Below are 19,801 nucleotides of genomic sequence, written 5' to 3'. Positions count from 1 at the left end.
AAGCTGATTGATTTTACCTCTCATTACACAATTAGCAACAAGAGCCAAACTTATGTACAAGTCAAATACCATCTTGGGGAAGTAATAGAATTGGACAACAGTTCAAATGACTCATTGTGTTCCCCAGATATGAAAAGTGTACTGTCTTTGTTCTGTACTGTATTTTGTCTACATGATTGCTGTGCTGTGTGTATGATTGACAATAAAACAGTGAATTCCATTTGGTCATTAATTGTTCTTAATATGTGAAGAGATGAAAAGGATAAGATGCTTGAAATAAGAAATTCTGACTTTGACAAAGCAGTTTTGTACTTGTCAGAGTTGATCAAACGGCTTTATAATTCTGTTAATTATAGTTTTGAGCATTAAGTTACTCAGAACCAATAACACAATCTCAGTAACAAGTTATATTATCTTAAGATAATTAGGGACAAAAAAGCTTGAAACAAGTGAAATGCTCCAACCAAAAACAAGCATATACTGCCAGTATTTAAGATATTTAGTCTTACTTATATTTCAATTTTTGCAGTGCAGACGTATCTTAACATCAACTGTTCATAGGAGACTGCGTGAATCAGGCCTTCAGAGTCGAATTGCTGCAAAGAAACCACTGAAGGACACCAATAAGAAGAAGAGACTTGCTTGGGCCAAGAAACACGAGCAATGAACATTAGACCGGTGGAAATCTATCCTTTGGTCTGATGAGTCCAAATTTGAGATTTGGTTCCAACCGCCGTGTCTTTGTGAGACAAGGAGTAGGTGAACGGATGATCTCTGCATGTTTGGTTCCCACAGTGAAGCATGGATGAGGAGGTGTGATGGTTGTTACCAACAAGTGAGGTCTCGAACTAAAAGGTACAGTACATGAACACATTTACCGCTGGCTACTATATGGAGACAAACAACAAACCTTTTTTAATGAGCTGTGAAAAAAAGAGTGAACTATTTTCCAATGCTCATTAGACTGGCCCAAGCCAACCCCAGTGAATAAGCCATGTTGTATATGGCACATTCCACTCTCTCTTTCTTCTTGTGTGTAGGAGCTACCACTGTACTGTACAGGGGGCCTGCGCTTCTTCTGGGACAACAAGTTTGACCATGCCATGGTGGCCTTCCTGGACTGTGTGCAGCAGTTCAAGGAGGAGGTGGAGAAGGGAGACACGGGATTATGCCTGCCCTACAGGTCAGTCAACTAGTCTAGCAGATATCATAGAATTATAATTGTAATCATCTATCGATTATGTCGAGAGTCCAAGGATTAAGCTGTCAAAAGCTGACCAACTTCAGTTATTTGTGTAAATTTGGTAAGTTATACAACTCAATTAATTAGTTCATGTTTCTTCATTTTTCCAATTCATAAAAAAAAATCACTCCTTTTCATATTCAGATTTGACAAATACGTTCCCTTGTTTCTTAATATTTAGTTTATTCTATTTTCCTGCACTAGTAACACATCTGACAGAATGATTTAGATGAGTGTTTGGATTTGATTTTATTGAGGTGTTTTATACAGGTGTTTCTGTAGATTTGAGGAACTGCTGAACACTGTTGGTTTAGACGTTTCTGGATACAATACTGCCTCCTAGTAGTACTGCCTCTTATTGGAACCCTCACAGATTCCAAGGTAGAAGTCCTAATTTGGGCAGCAGGTGGTTTATCAGTCACTGTATGTCTGTCTGTTCAATCCAAAATACAAAAGAGTGACAGACTCAGGTCCCTTGGTGCATCACACCAAGGATCGCTTCACGTAGCCAGCCAGTACAGTGCCTTTGAGACGGTGCTTGGTGGAGTCATAGACCCCCCGTCTAGAGCTCTTGGAGGAGAGCTTGGCACAGATCTCGCTGTGTTTCTCCAGGCGACTAGAATCAAAGCACCGGCCGCAGTGCTCACACTGATTCAGCTTGGAGTTGGCTGCACTCATCCCAAATCGACGTTTCAACACCACCTGAATGAATGGATGTTATCAGATGGGACAAATAATGGGCAGCTGGGCAACAAAGACAAGATATACAACATGTACAAACCAGATGAGGCTGGTGGGAGGAGCTCATTGTAATGGCTGGAATAGAACAAAAGGAACGGTATCACACACATCAATCACATGGAAACCATGTTTGATTGCGATCAATTCATTTCATTCCAGCCATTACAACGATCCTATCCTCCTATAACTCTTCCCATCAGCCTCCTCTGATACAAACGTACGTGATCACCAACACTACACTAGATCAGCAGTTAGCATGGCTTTGGAATGTCAAACTACTTTACCTGTCTGTCCTCCTTTTTCTCTTCCACGTTCAAACCCTTCTTGACTTCCTTTGGCTTGCTCACAGTGTATCTTGTGGCTGTCTGCTTTGGCTTACTTGCCACACTGCTTTCTTCTCCATTTCTCCTCACCTCTTTAATCCTTTCTTCCTCTTCTTCCTCTTCTTCGTTATCTCTTATCATCTCCCATAGGTCAGAATCCACCTTCATCAGGCAGATCTCCTGGATGAACTTCTCCACCTTTTTTCTCAACCGCACTTTCGCGTTTTTCTCCTCCAAAGCCTGAGCATCCATCTTGGCCCCACTTTTAATCAGTTTCAGTTCTTGGGTGACACTGATCAGCTTGGCCTTCATATATGCCATCACCTGCTCAGCCTCTGAGTTAAAGACGTCCCATACCATCTCATCGGGGCACGGCGGTAGATCCTGTACAGTTAGTGTCTGAGTCTTGAACTGAACGTGTTTCTTCACAACCCGCCTTCTGTACTTTGAAGCAGCAGGATGAGGGCTGCCCTCTGGTCTGACTGGCTGGAATGGCTTCTTCTTGGCATCATTGTTTGGCACAGTGACTCTGGCTCTAATGGGAGGCAGTGGAATCTTGGCGACCATATTGGCTCCATGGACTGCCTTCAATGGCTTGGCACTATGGAGGTAGATGTCTTTCACCACACAGGTTTGATCCCTCTTGGTACGGATGGGTTGCAGTGGCTTCCGTATGGGAGGAACAGTAGCCTTCCCTGACTGCTGAGGTGTTGAAGCTACATGCAGTCCTTGACTCTTCCCATTGCAGATGGACCTCTTCTTCTGCAGTACTGGGATTCTGGAGGGAGGATGTGGTTTCTTTTCCACAGCCTTCAAACTGGCAAGTCGCTGCAGAGCACCCTTTCTTTCTTCAGTCAACTCCAGTACTGGGATTCTGGAGGTGTTTAAACTGTTTTGTTTGATCGCCGGAAGCTTCTCAGTGGCCTTGGGTTGAGATGGCAAGGCAGGCTGAACGGAGTTGCTACTGGCAGCTCCAAGGTTCCCTGTTAAAGCATTATGTTCCTGTAGCGGCTGCAAGAATCTCCTCATCATCAAGGAGATTGACAGTGGCCTTTTAACCCCTTTCTGCAACTAAGTTTTCATCTAGTAGCACTTTCTATATTTTATGGTGATCTACTGTGTTAACTATATCTCAGGAGGAATCTGCTTGATTGTCTTGGATACTAGTGTTCTATTTTCAGCAGTCAGACACCAGAATGTTCAAACAGAACATTTGGAATTTATTGATCAGTTGTGACATCATAATTGGTTCACAAATAATGAGACTTCTAGAATCTCACACACTTATGTGGATGTGATGTCATAATAGACCATAATATGCAGCCCAAAATGGTGAATGTGACCTACCTGTGTTAAACTGCTTGCCCTCATCTCATATTTAAACATGCCACTTTTCTTTGAGGTGAAACATATTACTGAACTCTGAATTGTCAATTTAAAGACATTTTGCCAATTTATTCATTACTAAATTTAGCTAACATAGTTAGTTCAGAGATTCTTACCTTTGCCTCAGCAGTCTCGTCCAGATCATCATGGCATTTGTAGTTCTTTATGATAGCCACATTAGCAGCCAATTAGCATTTCATTTTTGGGGGCTAAATACCGGCAAATATATTGATAAGTCACCTTGTCCTACAGATATTTACACGGTTATCGAAACGTCACACAAGGGTAAGCCTACATGAAACACATCCCTAATTTTAAGTGTTTCAAAAAATTTCTATGGGGAAAAACCGATGGTGAAAAAACAGTTGGAACCATTTCCTTGTTTGACCGCTATGTTTTATGGGTATTATGACACATACTGTGGTATGACACATTACAGAAATAACTGGAGTTGGTCAGCTTTTGACAGCTTAATCCTTTGCCTCCAACTAGTCACTAGCATGAGACATCTGCAGATGATTTTGTCTTAGCGTCCTGGCCTTAGATTTTTTTTTTTAAATGTGGTGTTAGCAGCTGTAGATGTTTCACCAGTTTCTTTCATACCCTTCAAGAAATAAACACTTGGGGGTTTGAGTTTTAATGCACCTTTTTCTTTTATGGGTCAGGATGGATGTCGAGAAGGGCAAGATTGAGGACACAGGAGGCAGCGGCGGCTCCTACTCCATCAAGACCCAGTTCAACTCAGAGGAGCAGTGGACCAAGGCGCTCAAATTCATGTTGACCAACCTCAAGTGGGGCCTGGCGTGGGTGTCGTCTCAGTTTTACAACCGATAGATGAGGACTCACCCTGGGTGTGCCCCTTGACCCTTCTAAAACCACCATTTCGTCACAATGTGTGACTCTCAAAAATTCTTATACAATGCTCTCCTTGCTTCCCTATGATGTTTTGAGAGGGTAGGGAGAAACCTGGAGGAAGGACTTTTGAGATTCACCACTGGTGTGAGTTCAAATTCAATAAGTCTTGTTTCCTTGTTTGATTTCCATATTGACCGTTTGAAAGGACAAGATAAAAACTTAAATTATACACATTGAAGTCCACCTAGACTCGTATGTGTTATGAAGGGAGCTATCTGAGACTTTTGGAGCACATTCCAGGATTGAGTCCTAATAGTAGCTAAGTGGCTTCTGGTTGTGTCTTTTCCTTCATATGCACATATCTTATGACACTGGATAGGTGAAAGCTGTTGAGAAGCCGCACCACCTTCCCTTCCGTCTGCCATTTTCTTTCTCCAGCAGTTGGCTGGCAGTCCTCAGTTTTGAAAGAAAGGCTTTTTTATAAATTCTTGCTTGAGTTGTATCATAAGTTGAGCTCTATATATTTCCAAATAATATAATCAATTGCACCCCCCCCCTCAAATGAAGGGGGAGTTTCTATTTTTGATGACCAAAGTTGAAGGCATGCCTGGCTGATACAACACTGTTACGTTTTACACACATCTAAACTGTCAAGTGAAAGAAAGAGGTCATTATCACTAGGATCATCACTTTTGACTGATTTGATCAGATTTAAATATTTTCTTGGATATTGGACTGGGAGTTTACTTTATTTGGATGGTTGTCCATATTTTTTCATGAGGCTTTCCCCCAAAATGGAGAGGGAGAGACTTAATAGAAATGCATATAAACCATTTAACCGACTTTTGGTCTGACTTTGTGGTTTGTTAGCAAGGAGTTACGTCAAAGATAATTCTCATTTATTGCAGATTGTGCAGTATAAAAAAGTTATTTTTGTGAAATGTGATTTCACGCTTGAGCATAGATGTGTTGTTTACCAGAGAAAAGCAGAATAGCCTAACTGGTAATACTTAAACATAGTCATACAGAGCTAGCTACATGCTACGTACAAGGCTAGCAACCCAATGACTGCCTGAAGAGCCAATCTAAAAGTGCCTTCAGAAAGTATTCACACCACTTGACTTTTTCCACATTTTGTTGTTTGGATTAAATTGAGTTTCACTGGCCTACACACAATCCCCCATAATGTGAAAGTGGAATTATGTTTCTAGAGATTTTTACAAATTAATTAAAAGTATTGTGTTAATAAGTTTCAATTCCTTTGTGATGGCAAGCATGAAGTTCAGGAGTAAAAATGTGTTTAACAAGCCACAAATTGCATGGACTCATCTGATAAGTGTTTAACAGGATTTTTTAATTACTATCTCATCTCTGTACCCGACACATACAGACAATTGTAAGGTCCCTCAGATGAGCAGTGAATTTCAAACACAGATTCAACCAAAGACCAGGGAGGTTTTCCCATGTCTCGCAAAAAAGTGCACCTATTGGTTGGTGGGTTAAAAAACAAACAGGCATTGAATATCCCTTTGAGCATTGTGAAGTTGATAATTACACTTTGGATGGTGTATCAATATACCCAGTCAATACCAAGATATAGGCGTCCTTCCTAACTCAGTTGCCTGAGAGGAAGGAAACCGCTCAGGGATTTCACTGAGGCCAATGGAGACTTTAAAAATATTTAACGGCGGTGATTGTCACGTCCTGACCAGTAAAGGGGTCATTTGTCATTGTAGTATGGTCAGGGCATGGCAGGGGGTGTTTGTTTTGTGTGTGTTGGGGTTTTTGGTCTAAGAGATTTTGGTTCTAGTTTTTATTTTCTATGTTTCGTTTTCAAGGTTGACGGGGGGGACACGACCCCCCCATCCTGGGAAAAATATGATTTGTCCCCCCCAATATATCACTGAAACATAACTATGTAATTTAAATAATATTAATAATACTGTGACGTAGAAGTCCGTCACTGGCCGCGGGCAGCATTTGGTACCTTAACGCACACACATTCATTACTCCTCCCTGCTCCATTATCAGACAAGTTAACAATGTGGGTCGACACACAAGTTAACTTCTCTATCTTAGTACATACATTTCACATTTACGTCAGTAACCGGTTAGGGTATAAAGAAATAAACAGACAAGTGTTCATATTTAATATAAGCAATATTTATTATACTTAGATGTTATGGATGAGCGCATTGTTTGTTCTGTTCCTCTCTCTCTCCATCGCTGTAGCTTCGGGGTATGCTGGATAAGGACCCGAGCTAAGGGAATTGGGCTTACTTTGTAGTGCCTGTCCGGAATGGCTCATTAATGTAAATGGGCATATTGGAAGACACTGTCAGTAGTGTCATTTTGTAAATGTTATATTGTGATGTTGTTTCATAAAGTGTTGCAATGTATATATTTTGGTATGTGTAGATAAATGGAAACTGTAGGTTGAATAGGTAATTGCTTAATTAATTAGTGTTAATTGTTCTGAGGGGAGGGGCTACCCCTACAAAAGGAGCCTCTCTTTCAGTTCATTGAGAGGCATTTTGGATTGAGCTGTGGGTGGGGCAGCTTTGTTTTTAAGCTGTCCCATAAGGTATACGTTTGATGGCAGTACTGTTGTTTTTGTTCCGGAATCACTATGTAAATAAACACCTTTGCACAGAAGAACTTTTGCGGCTCCGCCATCTTTATTTTTTATAGAGGTTAGGTTTTCCAGTTTAGCCTTCTGGCCTACTCTACGTGACATATGGTGACAGCAGTGGGATGGCGCACCGCAAATCAGTGAATTCCAACAAGAGAGGTAAAGGAATGCGTACAGGATTGCGTTCTCAGCAGCAGCATCAACTGTCAGAAAAGGTAATTGAAGTTGAAACGGGGTGGAATACCATGGAATCTTCTGGTGAAGAGGTTAATTATGAGAAACTAGGAGCCCGATCAAGGGGCCAAACACAACCAGAACTGTTTGAGCTACTGGTTGAACCAGCAGATACAGCCATAAGAGACCAGCTGACTGGAGGAGCAGTTGGGGGACCAGAACCACACCCAACCATGGTAGCCCTTTTCCAGCAACTTTTCACCTGCCTTGAGAAGAGCGACGAAGACCTCAAGCAGGAGTTTCGGGTCCTACGCCAATCTATCCTCACAGCTCCTCACCAAGCAGAACTCGTCAGGGAGAGCCCAAGATTGGGTCTGCCAACACCAGGACGACAAAGGCTTGACGCAGCAGGGACTTCAACTCCACAGCAGGATCCCCAAGCAGTAATGAGGCCAGCCCCAGCACCCGGAGACCAGTCCAGCAGTGTTAACGTTCATCTTCCAGCATTCCTGAGGAAGGAGCCAAAGATGCCCTCATACCAGCAGGGGGAGGACATTGAAAACTACTTGCTGAGGTTTGAGCGAATGGCCAAGACGTGGCAGTGACCGGCGGTAGAGTGGGCCTGCAGGCTTGTCCCATTGCTCACGGGCAAGGCCTTAGAGGCTTACACAGCAATGGATGAGGGGCTGTCCAACGTCTACAAGGGCTTGAAGGAAGCGCTGCTGGTGAAGTTTGACATCTCCCCGGAGACCTACCGTCAACGCTTTAGAGCTGCATTGACGCCATCGGGTGAGTCGCCGACAGAGACGTACCACCGCCTCAAGGGTCTCTACCGACGATGGGTTCGACCAGAGGAGAAGACACAGGACGAGATCGGTGAGGTCATCATCCTCGAGCAACTTCTACAAGTTCTACCACACGACATTCAAACCTGGGTCCGAGAGCACGAGCCCAAGGACGGGCTTATGGCGGCCAAGCTTGCGCTGCAGTACCTTAATGCACGTAAAGGGTGCCCACCACGACCTGCAGCACCCGCTCCAAGGAGTCTCCGAGACACAAGGGACATCAGAGATACCCGAGATGGTGGAGGTAACTCTGGGGGTTATGTGTCTGGGAGGAGGGAGGTAAGGGATCATGCAGTTCGCTCTGATGGGAGGGGTCTGACCTGTTTTTACTGCCGACAGCAGGGGCACAAGGCTTCAATGTGTCCGCTACGTAAATCCAAGCTCTCAGGTTACTGTTATGTGCCCAGAGAGGGGGATGGTGTTCAGAATAGACAGACTGGGGAAGGGTCAGTCTTGGTACCTGTAAAAGTGAATGGTAAAAGTCTTACTGCAATGATTGACACCGGCAGTTCCCTGTCGTTGATCAGAAAATGTAATGTACCTGTTAATGACATTGATTACGGTCACCAGACACTGATCCAATGTGTCCATGGTGACCAGTCACAGCAGCCCACAGCTGAACTCACAGTGGAGATTCAGGGTCAGAAATACCTCCTCAAAGTTGGGGTAATGGAGAAGCTACCTTTTGAGATGATTTTGGGGAGGGATGTGCCTGTACTCTCTGATCTGTTGGGAAGTGTGGGGGGTCAGCTATATGAGCAGTCAGTTTGCCAGTCTGATGTTCAGGTGTCATGTTCAGTTGTCACTCGTGCCCAGGCCAAAGCTGGTTTACAACCTCTGCCTGACTTGTGTGATAGTCTGTGTGAGGGGGGAACCAAAGGGCCCAGAAAGTCACGCCGCCAGCGGCGTCTTGAGAAGTATGTGGGAACCCCTGTACCTGTTGCTGATGTGTCTGGGTTAGAAGTGCAATGGGAAGTTCCACAAAATTTTGCTACACTGCAGAAGTCTGATGCAACCTTGAAAGGTTTATTTGATAAGGCCTTAGCTGGGGACAGCCAATCTTCATGTGGGGGAATATACACAGTAGACAACCACATACTCTACCTTGGGTCAGAAGCAGATAGCAGGAAGTTAGTGGTGCCATCTACATGTAGACCACTTGTTCTCAACCTTGCACATACAGTTCCATGGGCAGGCCATCTAGGGCAACATAAGACCTATCTTAGGCTAGGCTCCCGTTTCTTTTGGCCCTCCATGTATACTGATGTACAAACATACTGCAAAACATGCCCCACGTGCCAGAAAACCAGTGCTGTCCGTAGGTCTGACCGGGCTCCTCTATGTTCACTGCCAGTTATCTCTACCCCATTCAAGAGAATTGCAATGGACATTGTTGGACCCTTGGAGAAGAGTAGTGCAGGTTACCAGTATATATTGGTGATCTGTGACTATGCCACCCGGTTCCCAGAAGCCTTCCCACTCCGTTCCATAACCACTCCAAAAATAATCAGTGCTCTTGTTCAGCTCTTTTCTCGTGTAGGAATCCCAGATGAAATCCTGACGGACCAAGGCACAAACTTCACTTCACGACTGATGGTTCAACTCCACCGACAGCTGGGCATTAAAGGCTTGAGGACCACTCCCTACCATCCCCAAACGGATGGGCTCGTAGAGAGATTCAATCAAACGCTCAAGAACATGCTGAGGAAGTTTGTGGCTGACACTGGTAAAGACTGGGATAAGTGGTTACCCTTTCTGCTTTTTGCTTACAGGGAGGTGCCTCAGGCATCGACAGGTTTCTCGCCATTCGAACTCCTCTATGGATGGCCAGTGCAGGGACCACTGGAGCTGCTGAAGAAGTGCTGGGAAGGTTCCCCAGTAGCTACCTCAGGACAGGGGATTGTCCAGTACGTTCTCCAGATGCGAGACAGGCTGGAGCGGTACCGAGAGGAAGCTAGGGCAAACCTTCAGCAAGCCCAGAAGGCCCAGAAGCGAGGTTATGACCAGCACGCTCGCCACAGAGAGTTTAAGCCAGGACAGAAAGTCCTGCTCCTCCTTCCCTCGTCTACCAGCAAGCTCCTTGCGCAGTGGCAAGGGCCGTACCTAATCGGGAGGAAGATGGGTCCGGTGACCTACGAGGTGCTGCACCCAGACAAGGGTAAGGAGAAGCAAACCTACCATGTGAACCTCCTCAAGGCCTGGGAGGAGAAAGAGGAACTCTCCAAGGTAAAATCCTTTCTGGTCAGCAGAGTCGAAGAAGAGGATGAGTCAGATGGGGTCACAGAGGCATGGAAAGGACGAGCAGAGGTCATACTGGCTCACCTAGAAGAAGACAAGCAAGATGAGCTGAAGCAGCTGTTTGGCAAGTATCCGGCCCTCTTCAGTCAGAGGCCAGGAAGAACCAAAGTCCTGGAACACGTCATTCGTTTGAAGCCTGGCCAGAACCCTGTCCGCCAGCATCCTTACCGTGTGCCTGAGAGGCTGGTGGTAGCCCTCAAAGAAGAGGTCCACACCATGATAGAGATGGATGTTGTCGAGCCATCATCAAGTGAATGGAGCAGCCCTATTGTCATTGTCCCAAAGAAGGATGGCTCTTTGCGTGTCTGCATGGACTTCCGTAAGGTGAATGCCATCTCCCAGTTTGATGCCTACCCCATGCCCCGCATTGACGACTTACTGGAGAGAATCGGTAGAGCTCATTACATCACCACATTGGATCTCTGCAAAGGGTACTGGCAGGTGCCCCTGGACGAACAATCCAAGGCCTACACTGCGTTCCGGACTCCGATGGGCCTGTTCCAGTTTAAGGTCATGCCGTTTGGCCTTCATGGGGCCCCTGCGACTTTCCAGAGGCTGATGGACAAGGTCCTCCAGGACTGTGATGATTACTGTGCTGCTTACTTGGACGACGTGGTGATCTACAGCCACTCCTGGGAGGAGCACATACAGCATCTTAGCAGAGTCCTGGGGAAGATCCATGATGCAGGCCTCACGCTTAACCTCCTGAAGTGTGAGTGGGCAAAACAGGAGACAAAGTACCTGGGTTACCAGCTGGGTAAGGGTGAAGTTCGACCTCAGGTGGACAAAGTGGAGTCCATCAGGAACAGCCCTCAACCCAGAACCAAGACACAGGTGAAGTCCTTCCTAGGTCTGGCAGGATGGTACCGGAGATTCATTCCGCAGTTTTCGACCATCGCTGTCCCTCTGACCAACCACACTTCAAAGGTGGCCAGCAACCCTGTGAAGTGGACTGAGGAGTGTGAGGAAGCCTTCAGGATACTGAAAAAATGACTGTGCTCATTCCCTGTTCTCCAGACCCCTGATTTTCAGAAGAGGTTTCTCGTGCAGGTGGACGCTTCGGCTGTGGGAATTGGAGCTGTACTGGCCCAAGGGGAGCCAGGAGAAGAGCTTCCTGTACTGTACCTGAGTCGGAAGCTGTTGCCGAGGGAAACCAGGTATTCGACAATCGAGAAGGAGTGCCTGGCTATAAAGTGGGCCCTAGATAGCCTCCGTTACTACCTTCTTGGGAGGGAATTTGACCTGCACACAGACCACAGAGCACTGACCTGGATCCAGACCATGAAGGACCGGAATTCTCGTGTGACCAGGTGGTATCTGGAGCTCCAGCCCTTCAGGTTCTCTGTCCGTCACAAGGCAGGAAAAGAAAACGTCACGGCGGACTACCTATCCAGGCTCCCGAACCTGGTCGCTTCAGGAGAGGAGGAAGGTAATGTGACGTAGAAGTCCGTCACTGGCCGCGGGCAGCATTTGGTACCTTAACGCACACACATTCATTACTCCTCCCTGCTCCATTATCAGACAAGTTAACAATGTGGGTCGACACACAAGTTAACTTCTCTATCTTAGTACATACATTTCACACTTACGTCAGTAACCGGTTAGGGTATAAAGAAATAAACAGACAAGTGTTCATATTTAATATAAGCAATATTTATTATACTTAGATGTTATGGATGAGCGCATTGTTTGTTCTGTTCCTCTCTCTCTCCATCGCTGTAGCTTCGGGGTATGCTGGATAAGGACCCGAGCTAAGGGAATTGGGCTTACTTTGTAGTGCCTGTCCGGAATGGCTCATTAATGTAAATGGGCATATTGGAAGACACTGTCAGTAGTGTCATTTTGTAAATGTTATATTGTGATGTTGTTTCATAAAGTGTTGCAATGTATATATTTTGGTATGTGTAGATAAATGGAAACTGTAGGTTGAATAGGTAATTGCTTAATTAATTAGTGTTAATTGTTCTGAGGGGAGGGGCTACCCCTACAAAAGGAGCCTCTCTTTCAGTTCATTGAGAGGCATTTTGGATTGAGCTGTGGGTGGGGCAGCTTTGTTTTTAAGCTGTCCCATAAGGTATACGTTTGATGGCAGTACTGTTGTTTTTGTTCCGGAATCACTATGTAAATAAACACCTTTGCACAGAAGAACTTTTGCGGCTCCGCCATCTTTTTATTTTTTATAGAGGTTAGGTTTTCCAGTTTAGCCTTCTGGCCTACTCTACGTGACAAATACGCAATGAAAGCAATTGTGCTGATTATAGACACTTAATAGCGCGTTTTTAAGTTTCAAAAGATTGCGACCGCCCCCACCCTTTTCCTCACAATGGTTTGCTCCACTGGCAAGGTAACAGAGGGGTCATAGCCACTGTCTGAAAGGCACTCAATGAACGTAACTGACGTGAGGTTAATCCAGTCAATCGCGCACACACACTAGCTGAATATGCAGAGCTAGCGCGCAAATATTAACTATTAAGCTAGCTAGTACCTATTCCATTTATGTGGCCTTGTCAAAGATGGAATCTTTGCTATCGTCAATTTATTCCAAGATCAGCATGCAGATGATGTAAGTTAGTGCTTCAAAGTCCCTGTGATAAGGTTTGCGATAAACTGAAGTCCAAACTGAACAGAACTACACTCTCTTCTACCATTGTCTTAAATATATTTAATGGTCTCGTTGCAAAAGCTAAATTGTCGCAAGGGAACTTTAATTTATTTATTTTATTTAACCCATGTAGCAAAGATTATAGCAAACACCACTGAAACTGAATTGGTGCTCGCTAGCTTTGCAAAATCAGCTATTGTTGGAAGCCAGCCAATATGAAACAAAATATTAAAATTACAAAAGGTTGCAGCATATGTTGTGTAAATGGTGAACTCATACAGCTGTCAACTCTTGTCATTTTAATCCGTTTCACATTTGCTAGCTACCTTTTAGATCGAAGCCCAAATAGAATGATAAAAGATAAGATGATAGAAGCCCATCTCCTACTGTAAATAACCTACATACTGTGTGTGTGTAGCCAGCCAGCCAGGTAGAAAAATGGCAGAAAAATAAAAGACGGACATCAGAGTATTTTTCAGTACACCAAAACGCAAAGTAAGAACCCTAGTAGCCTAATATCTCAAAGACTAGTTGATAAAATGTTCATAAGAAATAAATGAAATTCTAATGGAAATGTTTCAGAATGATGTCATTAGGCAGAGCAGGCAACAGATGGCACACAGACAGCAGAGTTGGGGACAGATATGCAGGGACAGACTGGCAGAGACGGAGTCTCAGGTAAGTTTGTTGAGTCTTTGTTTGGCAACATTATGAAAGGTTCTCAATTTTTTTGACTTGTAAAATAGGAACATAATTGGAAAATGCCATGGATACCCCCACTCTCAACTTAAACTGGTGACTGAACTACGATTTGTTAAAGGCAATGGTATTGCGGTTGTGAGTAGTTGTGTAGTTTTGGGTACCGGTAGTTAGGAGTACGGAAAACATCTTATTTCTTTGGTTCCTCATATTACCATATTACAATGTAGGCTATGTGTTACAGCACTACTTTTGGTGTCCCCCTCAGGAATTGCTCTTGAGAAAATTTCATGTAATTGTCCCCCCCAAAGTTGATATCAGATTTTCGCCCCTGGGCGAGTGTGGTTTCCAATCAGAGGCAGGTGTCTTTCGTGGTCTCTGATTGGAAGCCATACTTAGGCAGCCTGTTTTCCTTTGGGTTGTGTGGGTGGTTATTTTCTGTATAGCCTGTGTGCCTTATGGAACTGTTTCGTCGTCTGTTTATTTGGTTTTGAGTGTTCTTTTCTAAACAAAGAAGAAAGATGAGCACTATACCCGCTGCATTTTGGTCATCGTTCATCGATGCCTGTGACAGTGATAGAAAACTGAGGATGGATCAACTACATTGTAGTTACTTCACAATACTAACCTGAATGACATAGTGGAAAGGAAGTTTGTACAGAATAAAAATATTCAAAAACATTCATCCTGGTTGCAATAAGGCACTGAAGGCACTGAAAAGAATGTGGCAATGAAATTGACTTTATGTCCTGAATACAAAGCCTTATATTCGGAGCAAATCCAACAACAAATAACTGAGTACCACTCTTCAAATTTTCAAGCATGGTGGTGGCTACATGCCTGTCATCGGCAAAGATGTTTATGATGAAAAAACAGAATAGCGCTAAGCACAGGCAAAATCCTAGAGGAAAACCTGGTTCAGTCTGCTTTACAGACACTGGGAGATATTCAACTTTTAGCAGAACAATGACCTAAAACACAAGGCCAAATACACACTGGAGTTGCTTACCAAGGCAACATTGAATGTTCCAGAGCGCCCTAGTTAGTTTTGACTTAAATCGGCTTGAAATTCTATGGCAAAACTTAAATGGCTTTGTAGCAATGATCAACAACCAACTTGACAGAGCTTGAAGACTAACATGCAATCCTGGTGTGCAAAGCATTTAGAGACTTACCCAGAAAGACTCTCAGCCCGAATTAACATGTATTGACTCAAGAGGTTGAATACTTACGTAATCAATAAATCAATCGATCTATCTATACACTTTTATGACCTTTTTTTATACAAATGTTAGAATTGGAAATATCCTTTTACATAAGGCGTTCTGTGTGGGTCCATTATTGACATGTTCATAAATGTAATGAACCTGAAAACCAAATCATACAGTGATTTAGGCATTAAATACTGCCACAAGCCTCCTTGTCTACATTTATATCCACACCAAGGAGTCACTTGTAGTAAAACGATTGCCTTGTTGAATTTGCCAATGAACAAAAGCACAGCATAATCCTGACGCCAAAGCTTTCGGGAGACACTTGGTGCGAGTGGGGAGACAGAACAGACAAGGCAAACGTTCCAATGCTGTTCCAATGCATGGTGAACTTAAACCATCTTTACCTCGTCAGCACAGTAAAAGAAAAACAATTAAAACATACATGTACATTATTCTGTGGCTAGAGTGTAGTTGAACCACAAAGACACAAACCAATTGAAGAAAAATAGTCAGAAAACCAGATTCGTGACTCCCCAGTTTTGCTTCTGGAGCAAAGTAAGAAGCATGTGATACATAAGAACCCATTCCAGTGCTGCATCTCAGTAGTTCAACGTGTCCTTCTCTCCTTCCCTTCATGTGTACTGATCTTTAAGAATTGAACAGGTCAATTGGAAACAACAGCTTTCACCTATCCAGTGTCATAAGATATGTGCATATGAAGGAAAAGACACAACCAGAAGCCACTTAGCTACTATTAGGACTCAATCCTGGAATGTGCTCCAAACGTCTCAGATATCTCCCTTCATAACACCTACGAGTCTAGGTGGACTTGAATGTGTATAATTTAACCGTTTTTAATCTTGTCCTTTCAAATGGTCAATATAGAAATCAAACAAGGAAACAAGACTTCTTCGATTGGAACTCAAACCAGTGGTGAATCTCAAAAGTCCTTCCTCCAGTCTTCTCACCACCCTCTCAAAACATCATGGGGAAGCAAGGAGAGCATGTTTTTTTTTTATCTAAGGCCAGTATGCTAGGACAAAATAATCTGCAGATTTCTCATGCTAGTGACTAGTTGGAGGCAAATGATCGTGCAGAGACAAAGGATTAAGCTGTCAAAAGCTGACCAACTCCAGTTATTTGTGTAAGTACAATAGAGTGCCACAGTATGAGTCATAATACCCATAAAACATAGCGGTCAAACAAGAAATGGTTCCAACCGTCTTTCCACCATAGGAAATTTTAGAAACACTTAAAATAAGGGATGTGTTTCATGAAGGTTTACCCTTGTGTGACGTTTCAATAACAAGTGTAAATATCTGTAGAAAAAGGTTACTTATCAATTTAGTTGCTTGCATTTAGCCCCCAAAAATGAAATGCTAATTATCTGCTAATGTGGCTATCACAAAGAACTACAAACGCCATGATGATCTGGACGCGACTGCCGAGGCAAAGGTAAGAACTAACTATGTTAGCTAAATTTAGACATGAATAAATTGGCAAAATGTCTTTAAATTGACAATTCAGAGAGTTCAGTAATATGTTTCACCTCAAAGAAAAGTGGCATGTTCAAATATGAGATGAGGGCAAGCAGTTCAACACAGGTAGGTCACATTCACCATTTTGGGCTGCATATTATGGTCTATTATGACATCACATCCACATAAGTGTGTGAGATTCTAGAAGTCTCATTATTTATGAACATATTATGATGTCAAAACTGATCAATAAATTCCAAATGTTCTGTTTGAACATTCTGGTGTCTGATTGCTGAAAATAGAACACTAGTATCCAAGACAATCTAGCAGATTCCTCCTGAGATATAGTTAACACAGTAGATCACCATAAAATATAGAAAGGGCTACTAGACTACAACTTAGTTGCAGAACGAGGTTAGAAGAAGGCCACTGTCAATCTCCTTGATGATGAGGAGATTCTTGCAGCCGCTAATGGAAGATAATTCTTTAACAGGGAACCTTGGAGCTGCCAGTAGCAACTCCGTTCAGCCTGCCCTGCCATCTCAACCCAAGGCCAATGAGAAGCTTCCAGCGCTCAAACAAAACAGTTTAAATACCTCCACAATACCAGTACTGGAGTTGACTGAAGAAAGAAAGGATGCTCTGCAGCGACTTGCCAGTTTGAAGGCTGTGGAAAAGAAACCACATCCTCCCTCCAGAATCCCAGTACTTCAGAAGAAGAGGTCCATCTGCAATTGGAAGAGTCAAGGACTGCATGTAGCTCCAACATCTCAGCAGTCAGGGAAGGCTACTGTTCTTCCCATCCGGAAGCCACTGCAACCCATCCGTACCAAGAGGGATCAAACATGCGTGGTGAAAGACATCTACCTCCATAGTGCCAAGCCATTGAAGGCAGTCCATGGAGCCAATATGGTCGCCAAGATGCCACTGCCTCCCATTAGAGCTAGAGTCACTGTGCCGAACAATTATGCCAAGAAGAAGCCATTCCAGCCAGTCAGACCAGAGGGCAGCCCTCGTCCTGCTTACAGAAGGCAGGTTGTGAAGAAACACGTTCAGATCAAGACTCAGACCCTAACTGTACAGGATCTACCGCCATGCCCCGATGAGATGGTATGGGACGTCTTTAACTCAGAGGCTGAGCAGGTGATGGCATATATGAAGGCCAAGCTGATCAGTGTCACCCAAGAATTGAAACTGATTAAAAGTGGGGCCAAGATGGATGCTCAGGCTTTGGAGGAGAAAAACGCGAAAGTGCGGTTGAGAAAAAAGGTGGAGAAGTTCATCCAGGAGATCTGCCTGATGAAGGTGGATTCTGACCTATGGGAGATGATAAGAGATAACGAAGAAGAGGAAGAAGAGGAAGAAAGGATTAAAGAGGTGAGGAGAAATGGAGAAGAAAGCAGTGCGGCAAGTAAGCCAAAGGAGACAGCCACAAGATACACTGTTAGCAAGCCAAAGGAAGTCAAGAAGGGTTTGAACATGGAAGAGAAAAAGGAGGACAGACAGGTAAAGTAGCTTGACATTCCAAAGCAATGCTAACTGCTGATCTAGTGTAGTGTTGGTGATCACGTGCGTTTGTATCAGAGGAGGCTGATGGGAGGAGTTATAGGAGGATAGGATCGTTGTAATGGCTGGAATGAAATGAATTGATCGGAATCAAACGTGGTTTCCATGTGATTGATGTGTGTGATACCATTCCTTTTGTTCTATTCCAGCCATTACAATGAGCCCATTATAATGAGCTCCTCCCTCCAGCCTCATCTGGTTTGTACATATTGTATATCTTGTCTTTGTTGCCCAGCTGCCCATTATTTGGCCCATCTGATAACATCCATTCATTCAGGTGGTGTTGAAACGTCGATTTGGGATGAGTGCAGTCAACTCCAAGCTGAAGCAGTGTGAGCACTGCGGCCGGTGCTTTGATCCTAGCCGCCTGGAGAAACACAGTGAGATCTATGCCAAGCTCTCCTCCAAGAGCTCTAGACGAGGGGTCTATGACTCCACCATGCACCGTCTCAAAGGCACTGTACTGGCTGGCTACGTGAAGCGATCCGTGGTGTGATGCACCAAGGGACCTGAGTCTGTCACTCTTTCTTATTTTGTATTGAACAGACAGACATACAGTGACTGATAAACCACCTGCTGGCCAAATGAGGACTTCTACCTTGGAATCTGTGAGGGTTCCAATAAGAGGCAGTACTACTAGGAGGCAGTATTGTATCCAGAAACATCTAAACCAACAGTGTTCTGCAGTTCCTCAAATCTACAGAAACACCTGTATAAAACACCTCAATAAAATCAAATCCAAACACTCATCTAAATCATTCTGTCAGATGTGTTACTAGTGCAGGAAAATAGAATAAATTAAATATTAAGAAACAAGGGAACGTATTTGTCAAATCTGAATATTAAAAGGAGGGATTTTGTTTCATGCGTTTTAAAAAAGAAAGATCAACTAATTAATTTAGTTGTATAACTTACCAAATTTACACAAATAACTGAAGTTGGTCAGCTTTTGACAGCTTTATCCTTGGACTGTCGACATAATCCATAGATGATTACAATTATAATTCTATGATATCTGCTAGACTAGTTGACTGACCTGTAGTGCAGGCAGAATCCCGTGTCTCCCTTCTCCACCTCCTCCTTGAACTGCTGCACACAGTCCAGGAAGGCCACCATGGCATGGTCAAACTTGTTGTCCCAGAAGAAGCGCAGGCCCCCTGTACAGTACAGTGGTAGCTCCTACACACGCAAGAAGAAAGAGAGAGTGGAATGTACCATATACAACATGGCCTATTCACTGGGGTTGGCTTCGGACAGTCTAATGAGCATTGGAAAATAGTTCACTCTTTTTTTCACAGCTTATTAAAAAAGGTTTGTTTGTCTCCATATAGTAGCCAGTGGTAAGTGTGTTCATGTACTGGACCTGTTAGTTCGAGACCTCACTTGTTGGTAACAACCATCACACCTCCTCATCCATGCTTCACGATGGGAACCAAACATGCAGAGATCATCCGTTCACCTACTCCTCGTCTCACAAAGACACGGCGGTTGGAACCAAATCTCAAATTTGGACTCAACAGACCAAAGGATAGATTTCCACCGGTCTAATGTCCATTTCTCGTGTTTCTTGGCCCAAGCAAGTCTCTTTTTCTTATTGGTGTCCTTTAGCAGTGGTTTCTTTGCAGCAATTCGACTATGAAGGCCTGATTCACGCAGTCTCCTCTGAACAGTTGATGTTAAGACGCGTCTGCACTGCAAAAATTGAAATCTAAGTAAGATTAAATATCTTAAATACTGGCAATATA

The 19,801-nt window shown here is 43.8% G+C and overlaps 2 protein-coding genes across 2 annotated transcripts in view; both read left to right on the top strand.

Moving 5' to 3' along the window:
• Nucleotides 1-5,056, top strand: part of LOC115160932 (beclin-1) — a gene marked incomplete in the record, with an annotated part of 102,335 nt that extends 97,279 nt beyond the window's left edge. Inside the window, 2 exon segments of the mRNA XM_029711477.1 lie at nucleotides 1,063-1,183; nucleotides 4,359-5,056. Of these exon segments, the coding sequence (XP_029567337.1) occupies nucleotides 1,063-1,183; nucleotides 4,359-4,527 (290 nt within the window).
• Nucleotides 5,057-16,478: 11,422 nt separating this feature from the next.
• On the top strand, nucleotides 16,479-19,302 carry LOC115160910 (uncharacterized). The gene is made up of 2 exons (XM_029711435.1): nucleotides 16,479-17,996; nucleotides 18,334-19,302. Exons 1-2 carry the CDS (start codon nucleotides 16,935-16,937, stop codon nucleotides 18,550-18,552), a joined length of 1,281 nt encoding a protein of 426 aa, XP_029567295.1. The 5' UTR covers nucleotides 16,479-16,934; the 3' UTR covers nucleotides 18,553-19,302.
• The last annotated feature ends 499 nt before the right edge of the window (nucleotides 19,303-19,801 follow it).

The sequence above is a fragment of the Salmo trutta genome, chromosome 2 (genome assembly GCF_901001165.1).
Source record: "Salmo trutta chromosome 2, fSalTru1.1, whole genome shotgun sequence".
Taxonomy (NCBI): domain Eukaryota; kingdom Metazoa; phylum Chordata; class Actinopteri; order Salmoniformes; family Salmonidae; genus Salmo; species Salmo trutta.
Note: the sequence above shows the minus strand (reverse complement) of the source record. Positions and strands in the feature narration are given on the sequence as shown.